Source organism: Anomaloglossus baeobatrachus, chromosome 2, assembly GCF_048569485.1.
Source record: "Anomaloglossus baeobatrachus isolate aAnoBae1 chromosome 2, aAnoBae1.hap1, whole genome shotgun sequence".
Lineage (NCBI taxonomy): Eukaryota > Metazoa > Chordata > Amphibia > Anura > Aromobatidae > Anomaloglossus > Anomaloglossus baeobatrachus.
This window is the reverse complement of record NC_134354.1, coordinates 105,857,343-105,879,371: the sequence shown is the minus strand read 5'-3', so window position 1 is coordinate 105,879,371 and position 22,029 is coordinate 105,857,343. Positions and strand designations below refer to the sequence as shown.

The following is a 22,029-nucleotide window of genomic DNA, read 5'->3' as shown; positions in this document are numbered from 1 at the left end:
TATCTTCCATTTGAAACTGATCCAGAAACAAAAAAACGGATCCTTTACGAAATAAGGAAAAATGGATGGTTAAATAGCAATCAGTAACGGATCAGTTTTCCATACACTAGAATGTTAAAAAACGGATCCTGCAAAAATCAATTTCTCCAAAAAAGTTGAGTCTGCAGACCTTTTTTTGCCAATGGATTACTGCTGGATCTATTGTAACGGATGACACTGGACATGTGAACTTGGCCTTTGGCCTCGGTTCGACTTGCGTTTTGTAGGGACGAGTGCAATCCGATAAAACATTGTACTGCACTTGCACCAGTGCAAATGGGGCAGTGTCCATCTGCGATTGATTTGTCATGCCATATCAGCATGTGAAATGAATCGTAGTATGCTGCGTTTGGCAGCGAGTCTCGGCTCACACCCCCCCATACAAGTCAAGGAGAGGGAGAAAGTGCTCCCTCCATCTTCTCCGCAGCTGTGATACGATCGCAAGATCAGATCACAATCGCATGACCCTCAGTTGACGCTCACAGCAGAGGGTCATTAGCATATCGCTTCTGATGCTCTCACATCAGAAGCTGTGCGCAAGTGGAACCGAGGCCTTAGAGCAATATTAAACAAATTTCCCATGATTTTACTCAGTTTTGCCAGTGGACTGAAGTTTGGTTATTTTTCGCTGTAGTTGGCTAACAGGCAGTGAGCATGGCATATCTTTATTTTCTGTATCTCTATGCAGCATATACTGTTAAAGAAAGTAATTTATATACACAGTCATTCTGTGTTGCGAAAGTGTAAAGTAATACAGTTGGTTTAAACCACTTAAAGACATTAGATTGATATCTTTAAATTTCTGAAGGGACACTGTCAGCACAGAATGACTGTTCAGACCAAGTACGGGCACTTAGTGCATCCTTAGCATGGCCAAACATTTAAGTGCATCTTTTCCAATACTTGTTTTCCATTTATCCCCATGCTTCTCTGGCTTTAGAAAGCCAGACCATGGAAAGATGTGGAGGAGAGGGTGGACATAAAGGAAAAACAAGTAGGTTGGAAGATGCACTTAAATGTTTGGCCGTACGAAGGGGGCTCTGAGCACCTGTACTTGGTCTGAACAGTTATCCTGCGCTGACAGACTCTTTTTAAGGGGCGTTCACATCTGTGTATATAACTTTGGTCTGATTTTCATCCAGAAAAAATGATGAGTCTCAGTAAATATGCAACCTTAGGCAGGATGCTGCAATTTTTTCCTCTGGCTGCAAACAACTGAGAAAAACTTGGAGACCAGCACTTCTTCTCATTGAAAAACATGGATCCAAGTGCGATCCGATTTTTTTATTGCCTTGCACTTGACGTATTTATATGGAAATTTGAGTGAACCCTAAAAATGTATAGATCTAAAATGATCAATTTAATGTCTATAGGTGGTTTGATCCAACTACATTACATTGTATGTATTTTTTTGCACAAACACTACAGCTTAAAATATGGATGGTCCAATAAAATCATTCTTCACGGTTGCCATTTTCTAGTTATAAAAGTGATTAACAAAAAGAGCACCAGGCTTTGAGTTCTGCACAATTTTTGGAAATTGTAAAGGGGTTACTCTTTTTCTTACTGAAACAGCCACCAATGTTTTTCATTAAAGGGGGCTTTACACGCTACGATATCGTTAATGTTTTATCGTCGGGGTCACGTTGTTAGTGACGCACATCCGGCGTCAATAACGATTTCGCAGTGTGTGACACTTACCAGTGACCTTAGGCGACCTCAAAAATGGTGAAAATCGTTCACCATGGAGAGGTCGTCCCAAAACCAAAAATCAGTAATGGTTGATTATCGATGTTGTCCGTCGCTCCTGCGGCAGCACACATCGCTGTGTGTGACACTGCAGGAGCGAGGAACGTCTCCTTACCTGCCGCCAGCCGCAATATGGAAGGAAGAAGGTGGGTGGGATGTTTCGTCCTGCTCATCTCCACCCCTCTGCTTTGATTGGCCGGCCACTTAGTGACGTCGCTGTGATGCCGAACGTCCCTCTCCCTTGAGGGAGGGATTGTTCAGCAGTCACAGCTACGACGACGACCAGGTATGTGCGTGTGACGCTGCTGTAGCGATAATGTTCGCTACGGCAGCGAACACACGATATCGCACACACGACGGGGGCGGGTGCTTACACGCTCGATATCGCTAGCAATTGCTAGTGATGTCGTAGCGTGTAAAGCCCGCTTAAGAGCCAGAAAAGGAGCAAAGAGGCCACCAAACTAAAGTCCTGGTGAAGTGATGCCTAGTTAGCAGTTATTTGGAGGAATGTATGGAACTATTCATTATAGATAGTGTTCATACACAAGTTATTGTTTGCCATAATACACAAGAACAAATACCTTACCTTGATAATAGAAGCGGAAGGTGCCTAAGCTTGATGGCTGTAAACTTTGAAAATGCACCATGACTTGGTTGGTTGGACTTCGGATAACTTGACCCCTCATTAGAAAAGATTCATTGGCCAGGATGACGGGCTCCACACCTTCTAAGCTCTCCACTGTTACTGACTCACCTTCCAATAGACTGATGTTTTGGACCTGAAAGAAGAGTACACATTATCACCATCTTTCTGTTAAAAACTATTTTCAGATATCATATATATGAATATAGATTGTTATCAGGCATAGACTTGCCCAAGGTTTCTGCAAAAGATAACCCCATGTATAGAGAACCTAGGACTGAAAATCCCCCTAAAGGCACTTTAATTTATTGGGGTTGTCCACTACTCAGGAAACCAGTTCTCTATACATGTGTTTCCCTCATTTAAAATAATGACCTTAATACTCCAGAGGAGGAGAGACATCAGCAGCAGATAGATACTGTATTTTTATGGGAATATATTCAAAAGAACTAGTAGTTTATTAATTTAAATATTTGCTTATTAGTTGGGAGTTCAGTAGGCAGTCCTGCTTTGTGATTAGCAAGGTGATCAGTGATTATGACAGTATGACCGCCCATTGGACTCCTAAGTCCAGAATGAGAAGATGATTAATTATATTATATCAGTTATTCTGAATCTTTACAAATATATATATATTATTCTACTCAGCTCCACTTGCTCCCAGATTGGGCTGCATTTTTAATGTGACTGGTTCCTTTTAAAGCTGAGGTTTGAGGTTTGAGTCAACAACTTGCCACTAGGGTCCATTTCTTATGGTTTAATTCACAAATAACCCAATAATCTATTAACTCTTAATACATCTGGTGTGTATAAAACAACTTTTACAATACAAAATAAAATTTAGCATGTAAATGTTCCATATAGATAGAGATTGACTGAGAATCAATTGTGCTAATGGTTTAAAGGGAATCTGTCACCAGGTTTTTTCTACCCTATCTGAGGGTAGCATGATGTAGAGCGGGGTACCAAACCTTAGCTCGGGAGCCACATGTGTCTCGCAGGCCTGTGATGTGTGGCCCATGGCTGTCTTCTAGTTTGTTGCATTAGTGTTAGTGAACAGCTAAGGGTTAGCTATCAGCTAAGGGCTAGCGAACAGCTATAGGTTGGCGAACAGCTATGGGTTAGTGAACAGCTAAGGGCTAGCGAACAGCTAAGGGCTAGCGAACAGCTAAGGGCTAGCGAACAGCTAAGGGCTAGCGAACAGCTAAGGGTTAGCTATCAGCTAAGGGCTAGTGAACAGCTATAGGTTAGCGAACAGCTATGGGTTAGTGAACAGCTAAGGGCTAGCGAACAGCTAAGGGCTAGCGAACAGCTAAGGGCTAGCGAACAGCTAAGGGCTAGCGAACAGCTAAGGGTTAGCTATCAGCTAAGGGCTAGCGAACAGCTATAGGTTAGCGAACAGCTATGGGTTAGTGAACAGCTAAGGGTTAGCGAACAGCTAAGGGCTAGCGAACAGCTAAGGGTTAGCGAACAGCTAAGGGCTAGCGAACAGCTAAGGGTTAGCGAACAGCTAAGGGCTAGCGAACAGCTATAGGTTAGCGAACAGCTATGGGTTAGACAACAGCTATGAAAAGAAGGTATTTAGATACTGACTTTTGTGAGTAGACCCACATAGAAGAGCAGATCTAAAAAGGGGTAAAGTAGGAACCCTTGGAACTTGGTTACTGCCTCAGGTGATTTCTGTAGAAAAGTTTTGGCTATCATTATATTGGTAATGGTGGCAGGAGCTAGATGTGACTTTCGACCCTCTCTCAGAGCTGAATGTGGCTCACGACCCTGTCTCAGAGGCTCTCAAGGTCAGAAGGGTTGTGGACCTCTGATGTAAAGATAAAGACCATGATTCAAGCGATGTGTAATTTACTGAGCTGGTTCCTGTAGTTTTGATAAAATCACTCTCTTATCAGCAAGAGATTATCACTAGAGGACTAGTAAACCTACTGCCACGTAATCCTCCATATTTATGAGCTCAATATAACCCCTACCACACCACTGATTGACAGCTTCCTGGCTATGCACAGTGTGCACAGAAAGCTCTCCAATCAGTGGTGTGGGTGGAGTTATACAGAACTCAACATTCAGAGAACTGGTAGATTTCCAGCAAGTAAAACAGTGATTTTATCAAAACTGCAGCAAGCAGTCCAGTAAGTGATACACTGTTGAAATCAGGGTATTTAACCCTACATCATGATGCTCTCAAATGAGGTAGGAAAAATCTTTTGACAGATTCTCTTTAAGATAACTCAGTCTGACACTGGTTGCAAAAAGAACCAAAATTGCCATATTACTAGTCTGTAAGAATGTATTTATTGCAGATTGGCAGTTCAGGGGTTCAGGAAAGATAGATGAATACCACTGTAGTAGAAGCAATGACTGTCATATTGGTCGTCATTCACTTTTACAGGAACAAATGTAAGACATGGTATAGAAACGCGTAACTCATTGACTTATTATTACAGGTGTTTTTTTTTAACTCAAAAATAAGTATAGACTTGCAATGAAGATAAGCCTTTATCATGCTCCAAATTCCTGCACAGCGAATACCAATATTTTGTGGGCTGATCCAACACTCATAAGAATGCAGAGCACAATATACTCTCAATTAGGGACAATAACGAAGCACCAAGCATGAGACTCTGATATCATCAAACTGCAGGATTGTAATATTAATTGTATCCCTAACCCATAACATAAATCAAATGTAATAATCGTCTGCTTATATTTGTAGAGGCAGAAGAAATTTAATCACTGCACTCGCTAGAGCTCTTAATTTTCAGATCAGGATTTTGCAGTTACAGGTACGCAGCTACTAAATTTCCTGAATGCCAAATGGAAATATGTTTTGGCTGAAGATAAATCTTGTGATTTTTTTTTTTTTTTGCTTTAAACAATATGTGCAATTGTTAGAATTTAGAATAAACAAAACCACCGGGAATTGATTCTGTAAGAAAATGAAGTGAACTGGTAACCCCTTGTGAGCTGTGCAAACGGCTGCTGTTCAAGCTGAATATTCATCTGTTGTTACAATTTAATCCTCTAATTCATCATATCTCGATCCATGCTGTAAACATGGATACACCATTCAAGTGGAATCCGTCAAAAAAAAACCCAACTGAGGAGATTTACTAAGCAAACAGCTTCAAAAATTCTAGAGCAAATATCACCAAAAAGTTGAAGCACTAAATGTATTATGCGTTTTTGTTACTTTGTACAACTCCCTTACTAGAGATGAGCGGTGTTCGAATCGAACTGTTCGCCAATCTCAAATTTGACCTGTTTTAGGTGATGTTCGAGTCGTTCGACGAACGCGAACAATTAGCTTCAAGTTCGACAGTTTGAGGTTATTTTTGATAACGGTTTGATCACCAAAAGCGTAACTGGAATTTCACAGTAGTACTGTCATTCAATGTTAATACAGAGGAACCTTGGTTAACGAGAACAATCCGTTCTGGGACTGTGCTTGTAAACCAAGTTACTCATTTAGCAAAGCAAGATTTCCCATAGGAAATCATTGCAATGCAGACAATTCCTTCCACAACTTGCTAAATGTCCCATCCTGGTCCCCTATTGTGCCATTCCACACATGCACAGACACACACAAACATACACAAACATACACGCACACACACATATTATGCTCACCTTACCTTCCGTTCCATCACCGGCCTCCTGTGACTTGCAGGTCGCCGGTACAGGCTGTGTATCGGGTAACCATCGCGACCGATGCCGGAACTTCCACTGCCAGAGGCAGGAGCCGCATGCCTCTGATTGGCCAGCGCGCTGCCTTTGAGTAGCGTCTCACAGAGGAAGTTCCTCTCTCGTCGCGATGGTTACCCGATACACGTAGTTCGCCGCTACAGGATGTGTATCGGGTAACCATCGTGACAAGGGAGAAACTTCCTCTGTCAGACGTTACTCCAAGGCAGCGCGCTGGCCAATCAGAGGCAAGCGGCTCCTGCCTTTGACGTCAGCGCACTGTCAGCGGAAGTTACAGCATCGGTCGCGATAGTTACCCAATACACATCTTGTACCGGCTAACTGCAAGTCCCAGGAGGCAGGCGATGGAACGGAAGGTAAGGTGAGCATAATATGTGCGTGTGCGTTCGTGTTTGTGCATGTTTGTATGTGTTTGTGTTTGCCTGCCATTGTTTTCAATGGTGTTTGAAGGTGTTCGAAAGTGTTCGACGAACACACCCCAAGTTCGACGAACCGAACCGAACTCGAACACTAGGGTGGTGGCTCATCTCTATCCCTTACGGCTTTGAACAGCGTCCATAAAAATGTAATAAAGGGGCAAAACATGCTAGATTTATTACTGGGGTGCACTAATTTTTTTAGCATGCAATATCAGTTTTCATTTTCTTAGTCCAAAATGTCAGACCAGGAAAAGAAAGTTATATTAAATTTCAAATCAGCTGCACCAAATATATTCTACTGTGTTCATCAATGTGATAAATTTGGTTCAGTTTCTGTCTATGTTACATGTTTTATCCTATTTAACTTTAGAACAGTTTTAATAAATCTTTCCCCTCTGTTTTCCGAGAAATATTTTTAATTTTTCTTCATAACTTTAAGTAAACATTATAATGATTTAGAATTATTATTACAATGACTTCAGGGAAATATTTTCCATTTTTTCCCCATCATTTTAAATAACCATTATAATTAATGATGAGCGAGTGTGCTCCACACTGCTCAATACTGGATCGAGCATTGGAGTTCTCGGGTAATCTCTTGTGATCGGATGTTTTGTCTGTGAAACAACAACCACAGTGTGCAGGTTTGCATCACTGCACGGTCAGTGCAGACACCCCTGAGAGAATGACTTTTACTTGGGGTAAAGCAACCTTTTCGGATGTAGTGTGTAAAACCCCTGAAACAAAACCACCTCCCTCCCCTGGAAATGCTCTTCTTATAGTTGGCTGTATTTGGGCGGAAAGCTGAACTACCCAATTATTGACTTTTCCATTACACTCAATACTTGAGATGAGCCCTTTCAAAGCGTCTGACCTGCTCGACTCGAGGACCGAGCACCCGAGCATTTTAGTACTTGCCCATCTCTAATTATAATGTCTTAAAAATTCAGAGAAGCCAGAGTATCAGTGGTCAACTGTATTTAGAAAGTCGTGCCAGCTTGTCATTATATAAGGGTATCACTATCAGAGAACACTCCATGACCGCACCACAGGAGGTTTCCCCCCCCCTCACCTAATAGGAACAGAAAACACAAAAATGGGCAAATAGCCCCTCCCCACAGTCTATCTCTAGTATTTTCTAAAGGAACATACCAGCATGAATAATTCACATATTTATTTACAAAAGAACATAGGAAATATATAAGTAAAGAAGGGAAGAAACTACCCATGCTGTAGTGGAGGGTTCCCAGAAACCAAATTACAAGAATGTGTTATTTTATTTTCCCTAGTCATCCTCCATGACTGCACAAGAGGAGAAAAAAAACAAAGAAATTATGTCAGGGAGGGACAATAGCATGGAGAACGTGTCTTCCAAAGGCCTAATCTTTATTTAACATTACATTTAATCTATAATTTCTAGAACAGGTATGGACCGAGAACCAAATAGCTGCTCTGCAGATCTGCTTGATGGAAACATTGGCTCTTTCAGCCCAAGAGACCAACACAGCCCTAGTAGAATGAGCTGTAAACTTCTCTGGAGGTGGTAAATCCTGGTTCCTATATGCTCCATCTTAATCCAGTTAGCAATGATACTTTTTGATGTCGTCATGCTCTTTTTCTGGTCACAGTACTGAACAAAAAGATTCTGATCCCTCCTCCACGGCTCCAATCGTTGAAGATACTGGAGAACAGCTATCCACATATTGAAAGAGTTTAACTCTTTCTCATTCTTGTTTGACTGATTTTGGCAGAATGAAGAAAGAATAATTTCCTGAAACATGGAATTCTGAAGTCACTTTAGATAGAAATGATGGCTCCAGACGGAGAAGAATTCTGTCTTACAAAATTCTTGGTTAAGGCTCTCTGATTGAAAGAGTGTGAAGCTCACCAATTCTCACAGCTGTTGTAATTGCAATTAGGAAGGCCATTTTCCAGGATAATCTGTCCAAGTACACTAAAGGCAATGGCTTGAATGCAGGTATTGCTAGACAGTTGATAACAATATTCAGGTCCCAGAATGGAAATAAGCTGGCCAGTCTTGGATGTAATTTTGAAGCTGCCATCATGAATCTTCTTATCCAATGATGATCTGTCAGCTTCTGATCAAAGAATGAACTTAAGATTAACACCTGTACCTTGAGGGGGCTGGGTCTCAAACCTTTCTCTAGACTATCTTGAAGGAATTCCAGAATCTGGGCTATGTCTGGATGAAAGGAATTTGGGGGACTTGAACCACACCATGATATTTTCTTCTTCATTTTGGAGTAGATGGAGTTTGTCATCTACTTCATACTCTTTCAGAGGAGTTCTATGACCCTGTCTGAAAGGCCTAATTTAAAAATTAGGATCTTGGGATCTGAATGGTAAATTGGACCCTGATGGAGAAGATTGTAGACTGGTGGAAAAATTAGTAAACCTTCAAACTTTAGGCTGTTCAATGCTCCGAACCAGCTTCTCCTTGTCCAAAGATGTGGTACCAAGATTATTCTGACTCTGTCCTTATCTTTGGTAGGGTTTTTAGTAGAAGCGGAATTGGTGCGAAGCTCATATGTTAGCCTGAACGCCCCGGGGCTTACTGCTATACAGTCATCGCTTGGATTCATATACAGTCATCGCTTGGCTTCAGAGAGAAATTGCGGTCTACCTTTGCATTCTGACTGACTGCAAATAGCTCTACCTTTTGATAGCCCCACTTGTTGACTATCATTTGGAAAACTTCCATATTCAGATTCCATTTGTCTCTTTGCACGAATTTTCTGCTCAGGTAGTCTTACCTGAACGTTGGTGATGCCTTTTAGATGGAGCACTGACAAGGAGAGGAGATGCTGTTCTGCCCAAGAGAAGATTTCCAACGAAGTTGACTTTTAATTTTCATATTTTGTGCTCATATTTGATGACAGATGGAAAATACTCTGGTCAAGTTTTCGGAATAAAACCTTACAGAAGTCCCTTGTAACAAGGATACTGCAGCTTTGAGGGTCTCCTCTATTGCCTTCCATTCTCTGAGTTGGAAGATCGAAGACTGATATCCTGATACCAAACCCCTTAAAAATGAAAATAAGTCTGGGAGACCATAGCTCCCCATCCTTTTTTGCTGCCATCCATTGTAGCCATTGTTAGAGGACTCGGAATCCAGGATAACCCCTCTTTAGGTTCCTGGGTTTGAGCCACCAGATGAGTGAAGAATTAAACTGACTGGGCAAGGAAATCTTCCTGGTTAGGGACTTGGGGGATCTGTCCCAACATAAAAGCATGAATTTCTGCAGAATTCCAGTATGTGCCTGGGACCAAGCCACTGCTTGAATGCAAGAGGTCATGGAACGCAGGACAGACATTGAGAACCATAATGATACCATATTCCGATTCCATAGAAAAGCTATTCTGGATCTTATATAAATCTGCAAAACACATCTTTATTGGAAGTACATTAAAACTCCAGGCACGACCTTCAGAAGAGTGTGAAGCACAAGAAACGGCTGTTGTCTGAGCGCCCTACATCCCTACCATGCAGCCCTGCCTGGAGTTTTAATGTACTTACAATAAAGACGTGTTTTACAGATGGTGAGAGCAATCTGATTTTCTATTTTTCTTTTTCAATGTCACATGACTTTTTTTCTATATGTGTTGCACCACATCCTTTTTTTTCTACCATTTGGGATTTTTTTTCTTTGATATTGGGTGCTTGGGGGGTGCAAGCGTTTTTTCTTTGTTACCCTGAGACTCCATGTATTTGATCTACTATTCATTTAAGCTCCTCCTTACTATAGGGGGATATTGGGGAGCAGCCACTGGGAATGAAAGGGTTTAGTAAAGGAGGCAACTTAGGACCCCCCGTTCTTATAATTACTTGGGGCCCCAGCAGTTGGACCCCAGAGATCAGACATTTATAATGTATCCTGTGAATAGCTGATAATAAATGTCTATTTTGAGAAAAAACTTAATCCTCCTGCCATATAGGCACTCCAATAAAAATTATATTATCTGACCACCATTAGGTATAAATATATTCATTTTGTGCATTGCAAGAAATCCCTAAGCCCCTATATTACTGCAAAAAGACAAGTCTGAGAAATCGTATTGACAAAATTACAGCCAGTTATTTTAAGTAATTTACTTAATAGAAACGGTTCCCAGAGGACTGAGAATGCCAGCTAATGTGAGATTAATATGCTGCAGGCGCCCTTTGTAGCCACAACGTCTTGGTGGTCTTGCATGCATAATTACACATGTCATAAACCTTATACCAATATGATGCATTGCAGCTTCTGTTATCACTGCGATCATGAAACAAGTAGCTTTTCTCACTGTAGATCACCTAAATTCGGCAAAAAATGTATAATGCAGAAGAAGGTGGTATCTGAAAACAAAGTCAGCCCAACGGCTAGATCTCCCCCAACCTTCCTCTTTAAGGATGATAGCAATGACTTTTTATGCTTTGACAGTTGTATGTTGTACAGTCTGTATGATGAATGCTTGGCTGACTACGATCAATAAGGGCCTCTGGCTTTCTAGACCCTTCTGGTGGATCAATAGCGCACAACCTTTAAAGGGCACATTCCCACCTGGGTTCTGTAAAACATCCCGTGTCTCCTGCAGACCTCCAACAAGCCATAGCTAAAGCATCTCCCGAGTCTGGGGGAGAAATAAAGGTTGCCAGCTGTATTTCCATGGAAAGGATAATCTACATTCAATAATGACAGACTGAAGGGATAGAAGGGCGCACGGATAAACAAATTCTTTTTTTTGGAACATTTTGTCTGAGTGTCATAAAATTCACTCCTGGCCGGTTACTTAAAGTGAATTTATACTCTTCACACGAGCATTAAATATTGATATATGAATTATGGTCATTCATTTCAGCTCCAATGTAATTATTAATGCTATGTACAGATCTCAGCAAAAAAACAAACAAGCAAATAGAACCTGTAATGGGAAGCGCTTTACATCCGCAATGTTAAAGATATCTGTAGTACAAGTAATTATTATGATAGAAGTCTACTTCTTTCTCCTCCTCCTGGACTAATGATTCAGTCTCAAAATTCTCAATTCACAGGTAAAATCTGTATTCGGTGAAGACAGATTGTTGCATTACTGAGATAGGAGATGGCAGTTGGTGCTCAGAAAGTTCTATACAGAACTGTAACTAATTTCCGGGGAAGCTGGAGCTGATTGTGTCTACCTCTGTCTGCTACCTCTTTCTAGCTATTCCCTCCTACATAGAATTTTAAAAGCATCAACTGTCATGGATAAGAAGACATGAAGATATCCAAAATAATACTCTTCATAATGGCGCTTGTATTGTATACCGCACCCATGTCTTCACTCACAAGACTCTTTTTGGGACTTTCCAGGCATTAAGATGATTCAGCTTATTAGAAAACTATGAAATATATACAGTGGGTAAAAGAGTATATTATTCAGCCACCAATTGTGCAAGTTTTCCCACTTAAAAAGATGAGGTCGGCCTGTAATTGACATCATAGGTAGACCACAACTATGAGAGACAAAATGAGAAAACAAATGCAGAAAATCACCTTGTCTGATTTGGCAAGAATTTTTTTTTTTTGCAAATTATGGTGGAAAATAAGTATTTGGTCAATAACAAACGTTCATCTCAATATTTTGTTATATATCCTTTGTTGGCAATGACAGAGATCAAACGTTTTCTTTAAGTCTTCATAAGGTTGGCACACACTATTGGTTGTAGGTTGTCCCATTCCTCCAGGCAGATCTTCTCTAGAGCAGTAATGTTTTTGGCCTTTTCGCTGGGCAACATGGACTTTCAACTCCCTCCAAACGTTTTCTATGGGGTTGAGATCTGGAGACTGGCTAGGCCACTCCAGGAGCTTCATATGCTTCTTATAAAGCCACTCTTTCATTGCCTTGGTGGTATACTTGGAATCATTATCATGCTGAAAGACCCAGACACATTTCATCTTCAATGCCCTTGCTGATGGAAGGAGGTTTGCACTGAAAATCCCATGATACAATGCCCCATTCATTCTTTCATGTACACGGATTTCATGTACACATGGTTTTGGTGATGTATTACTTTACTGATGGTGGTTCTGGTGATAGTCATGTGGAAGTTCTAATCTTTACCTTATCAGTCTTGATCAGTCTTGATCCTAAAACATAGGGCAGTGTGCTGGACTAAAAATACAGCTATCTGCATGTCTGTCAGCCGAATAAGTAATAGACTAAATACCCCATACACTATAGTCTGATCTTTCAACTGACAGCTATCTTGGCTCTCCCATATATAGAAGCACTCATTCTGCGAAGTGTTCCCGTGTTCTCTATTGGAGTCGCTGCTAGACATCTCTGGCAGCAGCTTATTATTTAGAGGATAATAGGATCTACACTTCGTAATCGGACATGCTGGATTCTTATTCCTTCCCCCCGACAATCATAGGTTAGAGCCCCCATACACATTGAACTGTCAGCAGAACCTGTCAATAATGGTGGGTTTACACAACTTTAGATGAATATGTATGGAGGTCTTAACTACTATCTGAATGCTATAGGCACTCTCAGGGTATGTGCATACGAGGTCTTGTGGATGTCTGTGAACCCCCTGAGTTATTCAGAATACGCTTTAGGACAGTCATAATTTTATCCTGAAGCAAATATGTATACACTACCATTCAAAAGTTTGGGGTCACCCAGACAATTTTGTCTTTTCCATGATAAATCCTACTTTTATTTATCAGATGAGTTGCATAATGAATAGAAAATATCGTCAGACAGTGACGAGGTTAGAAATAATGATTTTTACATGAAATAATAATTTTCTCTTCACACTTTGCTTTCGGCACAGAATGCTCCTTTGCACAATTCCAGCTTTGCAGACCTTTGGCATTCTAGCTGTTAATTTGCTGTGGTAATCTGGAGATATTTTTCCCCATGCTTCCCCCTCCCACAAGTTGGATTGGCTTGATGGGCACTTTTTGGCACCAAACGGTCAAGCTGCTCCCACAACAGCTCTATAGGGTTGAGATCTGGTGACTGGGTGACCACTCCATTACAGATAGAATACCAGCTGCCGGCTTCTTCCCTAAATAGCTCATGCATAATTTGGAGGTGTGCTTTGGGTCATTGTCCTGTTGTAGGATGAAATTGGCTCCAATCAAGCGCTGTCCACAGGGTATGGCATGGCATTGTAAAATGGAGTGATAGCCTTCCTTATTCAAAACACTTTTACCTTGTACAAATCTCCCACTTTACCAGCACCAAAGCAGCCCCAGACCATCACATTACCTCTATCATGCTTGACAGAGGGCGTCAGGCACTCTTCCAGCATCTTTTCAGTTATTCTGCATCTCACAAATGTTCTTCTGTGTGATCCAAACACTTCAAACTTGGATTTGTCTGTCCATAACACTTTTTTCCATTCTTCCTCTGTCCAATGTCTGTGTTCTTTTGCCCATATTAATCTGTTCCTTTTATTAGCCAGTCTCCGATATGGCTTTTTTCTTTGCCACTCTGCCCTGAAGGCCAGCATCCGGAGTCACCTCTTCACTATAGATGTTGACACTGGTGTTTTGCGGGTACTATGTAATGAAGCTGCCAGTTGAGGACCTATGAGGCGTCAATTTCTCACACTACAGACTCTAATACACTTGTCTTGTTGCTCAGTTGTGCAGCGCGGCCTCCCATCTCTTTCTACTCTGGTTACAGCCTGTTTTGCTCTCCTCTGAAGGGAGTAGTGCACACCTTTGTAGGAAATCTTAAGTTTCTTGGCAATTTCTCACATGGAATATCCTTAATTTCTAACAACAAGAATAGACTGTCGAGTTTCACATGTAAGTTCTTTTTTTCTGGCCATTTTGAGAGCTTAATGGAACCAACAAATATAATGCTCCAGTTTCTCAACTAGCTCAAAGGAAGGTCAGTTTTATAGCTTCTCTAATCAGCAAAACTGTTTTCAGCTGTGCTTTCTTACTTGTACAAGGGTTTTCAATGGATTTCTAAACATCCATTAGCCTTCTAACACAGTTAGCAAATACAATGTACCATTAAAACACTGGAGTGGTGGTTGTTGGAAATGGGCCTCTATACACCTATGCAGATATTGCATTCAAAACCAGACGTTTGCAGCTAGAATAGTCATTTACCACATTAGCAATGTATAGAGGGGATTTCTGTTTAATTTAATGTTAGCTTCATTAAAAAAAAAAAAAATGTGCTTATCTTTCAAAAATAAGGAAATATCTAAGTGACCCTAAACTTTTGAACTGTAGTGTATATATTATATTTTTTTTTCTGTTGTTGCTTCTTGGTAAGCGGCATCCAAGCAGCAGTCGCCATATAATGGACCGGTCACTTTTAGCAGCTTCATTTCTGAGGAAACCTGACACGCTTAAAAAAAACTTCAAAGACTGAACATATGAACAGCAAGTCATTTTTACACTGCAGTATATGAGTTCATTCGTTTTAGAATTCATAGTTTGGGTTTTTTGGGCGGGATACAGGGTGGATCTGTCTGAAGACAAAATGCTGTGTGCACAGAACCTTAATCTGACTGATCAGAAGGGGGCGCCACCTCTGACAGTGCCTAGCGCAGCATGAACTCCAAATACGGCCCTGACCCTGTGCTATACTCTTGGTCTCAACGTCTCTCTTGGTCACCTCTTTATGGCAATAATATCCTATCATATCTTGTCTTACCACTTTGCACAATCTTGTTATACTCTCATCTTCTCAATTATTGTTTCTTAGAACTGCTATTGTAAAATGTTCTTCTATTCACATTTTAGATTGATATCTCATTGGAAACCAGTTTTCAATATGTTTGTTTCTTCTACATCTACCACTATCAATTTGGAAGGACGAAGGCCGTCAATCAAGGAACCATGTCAAAATGTTCTGGTTTTTATCATATCCATTTGATATAATTCCTTGGGCTAATAGTGTAGATAACATTGTGCATCACATAACATACAACCATAAAGGATCGAGTTAAAGGCCCCGTCACACTAAGCAACATCGCTGCTAACGAACAACTTTTGTGACCTTGCTAGCGATGTTGCAGTGTGTGACATCCAGCAACAACCTGGCCCCTGCTGTGAGGTCGTTGGTTGTTGCTGAATGTCCTGGGCCATTTTTTAGTTGTTGCTGTCCCGCTGTGAAGCGCAGATCGCTGTGTGTGACAGCGAGACAGCAACAACTAAATGTGCAGGCAGCAGGAGCCAGCTTCTGCGGAGGCTGGTAACCAATGTAAACATCGGGTAACCAAGAAGCCCTGTCCTTGGTTACCCGATATTTACCTTTGTTACCAGCCTCCTCCGCTCTCACTGTCAGTGCCGGCTCCTGCTCTGTGCACATGTAGCTGCAGCACACATCGGGTTAATTAACTCGATGTGTGCTGTAACTAGGAGAGCAAGGAGCCAGCGCTAAGCAGTGTGCGCTGCTCCCTGCTCTGTGCACATTTAGCTGCAGCACACATCGGGTAATTAACCCGATGTGTACTGTAACTAGGAGAGCAAGGAGCCAGCGCTCAGTGTGCGCTGCTCCCTGCTCTGTGCACGTGTAGCTGCGTGCGGTGGTAACCAAGGTAAATATCGGGTTGGTTACCCGATATTTACCTTAGTTACCAAGCGCAGCATCTTCCACGCGGCGCTGGGGGCTGGTCACTGGTTGCTGGTGAGCTCACCAGCAACTTGTGTAGCCACGCTGCAGCGATCCCTGCCAGGTCAGGTTGCTGGTGGGATCGCTGGAGCGTCGCAGTGTGACATCTCACCAGCAACCTCCTAGCAACTTACCAGCGATCACTATCGTTGTTGGGATCGCTGGTAAGTTGCTTAGTGTGACTGGACCTTAAGGCTACTTTACACACTGCGATATCGGTCCCGATATCGCTAGTGTGGGTACCCGCCCCCATCTGTTGCGCGACACGGGCATATCGCTGCCCGTGCCGCACAACATCGCCCACAGCCGTCACACATACTTACCTGTCCGGCGACGTCGCTGTGACCGGCGAACCGCCTCCTTTCTAAGGGGGCGGTCCGTGCGGCGTCACAGCGACGTCACTGAAACGTCACTGAACCGCCGCCCAATAGCAGCGGAGGGGCGGAGATGAGCGGGACGTAACATCCCGCCCACCTCCTTCCTTCCGCATAGCGGCCGGGAGGCAGGTAAGGGGAGCTTCCTCGTTCCTGCGGCGTCACACGCAGCGAAGTGTGCTGCCGCAGGAACGAGGAACAACCTCGTTACTGCTGCAGTAACGAGATTTGAGAATGGACCCCCGTGTCGCCGATTAGCGATTTTGCACGTTTTTGCAACGATGCAAAATCGCTTATCGATGTCAGACGCAACGGCATCGCTAATGCGGCCGGATGTGCGTCACGAATTCCGTGACCCCAACGACTCCGCATTAGCGATGTCGTAGCGTGTAAAGCCCGCTTTAGATGTAATGTTTAATCCGCAGCTGACATGTGAGAGTGAATAGATTCTGGACTCATTTTAAGCCTATTTGAAGATGTCACTTGTAATAATGGGCGCCTGTAAGACATCACATCCATGGTTTTCTCCAGATGGGTTTTCAAACACATCACACACATCCTTTAGACTTCAAGGCACATTGAAGTAAGTGTTATTAATGAAGACAAGCAGAAAACCAATTAAATAAGACAAATCAGAGATATCATAAATCATTTCTGAAAGGTTTGTACACAAATGCTATTTACTGCCTTCACTAGTAATGGCAGTAATTTGAAAAGAATCGTCAGTAATTACAGAGTTATCATGAATGCACCATACCAGGTACTTCTAACTAAGGTTATTGAGATACATAGAAGATAAACTCAAATTAATTTTTCATTTAACGGCTTCATGTCTTCTGCCATAGACGTATAGCGCATGTCAGGTTCAGATGTATGGAGCGGGCTCAGGAGCTGAGCCTGCACAATACACAACACGTGATGGCTGTGGCAGGTGCTGTCAATTTCTGATAGTGGCAGTTAAAGAGATATTCCCATCTCCAAGATCCTATCCCAATATATAGCAGGTGTAATAATAGTAATATTAGCAAGTACCTCCAATTAGAAATGTAGTCTAGTTCTTCTGATATTGGCATGTTGTTTACCTCATGTTCAGGGCTTTGCAGGACCTTAGGTACCCATGGTTACAACCACGCATATAGTCACAGTTAGTTACTTAGTTACTATTGGTCGTAACCATGGATACCTAAGGTCCTGCAATGCCCTGCACATGAGGTAAGTGACAGTATTATCACTATACCTACTACATATTGGGATAGGATCTTTGAGATGGGAATACCCCTTTAAGTTGTGCAATCCTGTTGGTTTAGGTAGCCATTATTCCTTCATGAGCCAGTCACTAGGTGCCTATGATTTACCATTGAAGACAGTTGTCTACTAAGGTCCTTGTTGCTGTCATCTTTGCACTCTTATAAAACCCAACCTGTGCTTGTGAAATACATTTTTAATTTCAATATATGCTATAATAATGAAGTATTGCAGTATAAAGTACAATTGATCAAAGAATGGCAGGTTCAAGGCCCCTTGATAGGGTTTAAAAAAATGCGCACCCCAAAAACCCTCAACATATGTAATATACTGTAGATAACATCCAGAAAAGTCCTGTCCATCAAAATATAAATTTATTTCACCCATTCATTAAATGCCAGGAGGCAAAAATAAAAATACACATACAAGAATTGCTATTTTTCAGTTGCAGCACTTCCCCCTAAAAATATGCAACAAATTGTGATCAAGAAATAGTATAAACCCGAAATTGGTATCTATTACACAGCTTTATAGAGGGAAAAAAATCACCGATTTCAGAAAATGGCAACACAACCCAAATTTATTTTTGCAAAGTTGAGAGGTTTTTTAACCACTATAATATAAACAAAAAGTATTCAAGACTGGTACACAGTAATCGTATTGATGGGATGAATTTTTTTTTACCCAGTTTCATTGATTTAGATTTGTTTCTTAAGCGGGCTTTACATGCTGCTCGCTAGTGAGATCGCAAGCGATCGTACCCGCCCCCATTGGTTGTGCGAAACGGGCAAATCGCTGGATGTGCCGCACAACCTCACTTACACCCGTCACACGCACTTACCTGCCCTGTGACGTCGCTCTGGCCGGCGAACCGCCTTCTTTCTAAGGAGGCGGTTCGTGCAGCGGTTCGTGCAGCGTCACAGCGACGTCACACGGCAGGCGTCCAATAGAAGCGGAGGGGCGGAGATGAGCGGGACGTAACATCCCGCCCACCTCCTCCCTTCCGCATTGCCGGTGGAGGCAGGTAAGGAGATGTTCGTCGCTCCTGCGGTGTCACAAAAGCGATGTTTGGTGCTGCAGGAACGAGGAACAACATCGCTAATAAGCGGAAAACGATTTTTTGTTTCAGGACGACATCTTCGCAAACGATTTTGACTTCTTTTGCGATCGTTTAAGGTCGCTCATAAGTGTCACACACTGCGATATCGTTAATGACGCCGGATGTGCGTCACAAACACCGTGACCCCGACGATAATTCATTAACGATATCGTAGTGTGTAAAGCCCGCTTTACTCTTTTTTAGTACATGATATGATAAAATGAATAGGGCCATTTAAACTAAAATGTATCTCTGAAACAACGAGCCTTCATATGGCAATGTCAACAGAAAAGTAAACATTTTCGGACTCTTGAAAGAAGATGAAAAGCAAAAGTGCAAAAATTAAAACTGGATGTGGCGCAACCTGTTAATTTAAGGCTGCCTATACATTGATGCCGTCTCATCCCCGAAAATTTCTGTTTTTGCAAATTCATTTTTTCCTCCCCTTCTTCCAAGAGCCTGAAGTGGGCTTTACACCCTGCAACATCGCTAGCAATGTCGCGAGCGATAGCATCCGCCCACGTCGGTGGCGCATCACGGGGTGATCACTGCCGTAGCGAACAATATTGCTACAGCACCGTCACACGCAATTACCTGTTCACCAACGTCGCTGTGGCCGCTGAACAATCTCTCCTTTAAGGGGGAGGTTTGTTCGGTGTCACTGCGGCGTCACAAAGCGGCCGCCAAATAGAAGCGGAGGGGCGGAGATGAGCGGCCGGAACATCCCGCCCACCTTCTTCCTTCCTCACTGACGGCGGCCGCAGGTACGGTGTTGTTCCTCGTTCCTGCGATGTCACACATAGTGATGTGTGCTACCGCAGGAACGACAAACAACCTGTGTTCCAAACGAGGAACGATTTTTAAAAAATGAACGACGTGTACACGACGAACGATTTGACACCTTTTTGCGATCGTTATTTGATCGCAAAAAGGTGTCACACACAATAACATCACTAACGACATCGCCAACACCGTGACCCCGACAATCTCTCGTTAGCGATAGCGTTGTGTGTAAAAGGGCCTTAACTCTATGTTACTGTCGCATAGAGACATGAGAGCTTATTTTTTATGGGAAAAGTTATATTCTCGAATGACCCCATTCAATATACAATATTGTGCACAGAAAAATGGAAGAAATTTCCAAATGTGGTGAAACTGAGAAAAAAATGTAATTTTGACATAATTGTCTGAGAATTGTTTTTGTGACGTACATTGTTTAGTAAAAATGACCAGCCACCATGAATGTACAGGTCACTATGGCGGGTTTTGCACACTACGACAAAGCAGGTGCGATGTCGGTGGGGTCAAATCGAAAGTGACGCACATCCGGCGTCGCAGTCGATATCGTAGTGTGCAAATCCTTTTTGATATGATTAACGAGCGCAAAAGCGTCGTTATCGTATCATCGGTGTAGGGTCCGACATTTCCATAATGCCAGTGCAGCGACAGGTACGATGTAGTTCCTCGTTCCTGCGGCAGCAAACATCGCTGTGTGTGAAGCCGCAGGAGCGAGGAACATCTCCTACCTGCGTCCCGGCTGCAATGAGGAAGGAAGGAGGTGGGCGGGATGTTTACGTCCCGCTCATCTTCGCCCTTCCGCTGCTATTGGCCACCTGCCGTGTGACGTCGCTGTGACGCCGCATGGCCCGCCCCCTTAGGAAGGAGGCGGGTCGCCGGCCAGAGCGACGTCGCAGGACAGGTGAGTGCATGTGAAGCTGCCGTAGCGATAATGTTCGCTACGGCAGCTATCACAAGATATCGCTGCTGCGACAGGGGGTGGGGACTATCGCGCTCGACATCGCAGCATCGGCTTGCGATGTCGCAGCGTGCAAAGTACCCCTATGATTACAAGAATACCAGACTTGTCAAATTTTTTTTTATTAGTTTAGTAATGAAAAAAACACGAGAGATTTTGCAAAAAAATTTTGGGGGGATTGCTTCTCCATTTTCCGAGACCAATTACGTTTTCATTTTTCAGTCGATGAAGCTGAAGTGAGATGTGATTTCTCTGAGGGCGAGCCAACATTTTTATTTATACCATTTTGGGATACATATGACATTTTCATCACTCTTCCATTTTTTTTACAGCTGTATAGCAAGAAAAAAAATCACGATTATGGCGTTTAGAATTTTTTTCTGTTTACAGCGTTTACTTATCAGGTTAAATAAATTTATATTTTGACAGATCAGGCTTTTTGATATCTTTATTTGAAGTGATTCAAATTTTTAAATTTTTTAAATATTTTTTAAAGTTTATTTTTTACATTTTATTGCATTTGTCAATCACTTGTACTATATAGAGCGATACATTAATACTTCCGTATTGCTGGACATGGTAAAAATCACGGTCTGTGAAGTCTAGCTACAGGCTGGGTTTCAATAGGTTTCATGATGGAAGGCATGAAAGTCTTCAACAGAATCCCAGCTGTCATACCAGCCTTCCAGTGCCCTGTGATTGTGTTGTGAGGTGATTGTGGTGCGGGGTTATGGCAGTGTGAGGTGGCTGATGAGCACATAGAATGTCTTGTCCCTATGCTAGTGCGCTGGTAATGCCATTGTCAAGGATTGACATTAGCATGTAAGAGGCTAACAGTCACAGGTGAAAGGTGGATCTCAGTATACGAGATATGTCTTGACGTAGCTCCTGGGCAGATATAGAAATGGCCATTTTTGTATGCTAAATATGTCAATTTTTCCTAGATTTTCATAAGTAGTAATGCATGTCTATATTCTTGCATTTATGGTTTGCATGCTTTAGCATTTCAGAGTGCATATGTCTTTTTTCATTATATGTCATGTTCAGATTTGTACTTGTTCAGATTGTATTTTGGGAGTGCCGTCAGTTTTTTTTTTGTCTAGATGGAGTCATGCTCTCCCCCATTAGCTACAGGTGATTTTATTCTCTAGCAGCAGGTTCCTGCTTGCCTATACACATGGAGGTTTGTAACCCAAAGAGAGGCTTCAGTTCAGTGTAGGTTCTCAGTATACGAGATATGCCATGACGTGGCTACTGGGCAGATATAGAAATGGCCATTTTTGTATGCTAAGTATCTCAATTTTTCCTAGATTTCAGTAATGCATATTTATATTCCTGCATTTATTTTTTGCATGCCTTAG

The 22,029-nt window shown here is 42.2% G+C and overlaps 1 protein-coding gene across 2 annotated transcripts in view; it reads right to left on the bottom strand.

Moving 5' to 3' along the window:
• Positions 1–22,029, bottom strand: part of SEZ6 (seizure related 6 homolog) — a 978,507-nt gene that overhangs the window by 226,846 nt on the left and 729,632 nt on the right. For both annotated transcript variants that reach the window (XM_075335249.1, XM_075335250.1), the window contains exon 4: positions 2,375–2,567. In XM_075335249.1, coding sequence (XP_075191364.1) covers positions 2,375–2,567 — 193 coding nt within the window. The remainder of the gene's footprint in view (positions 1–2,374; positions 2,568–22,029) is intronic.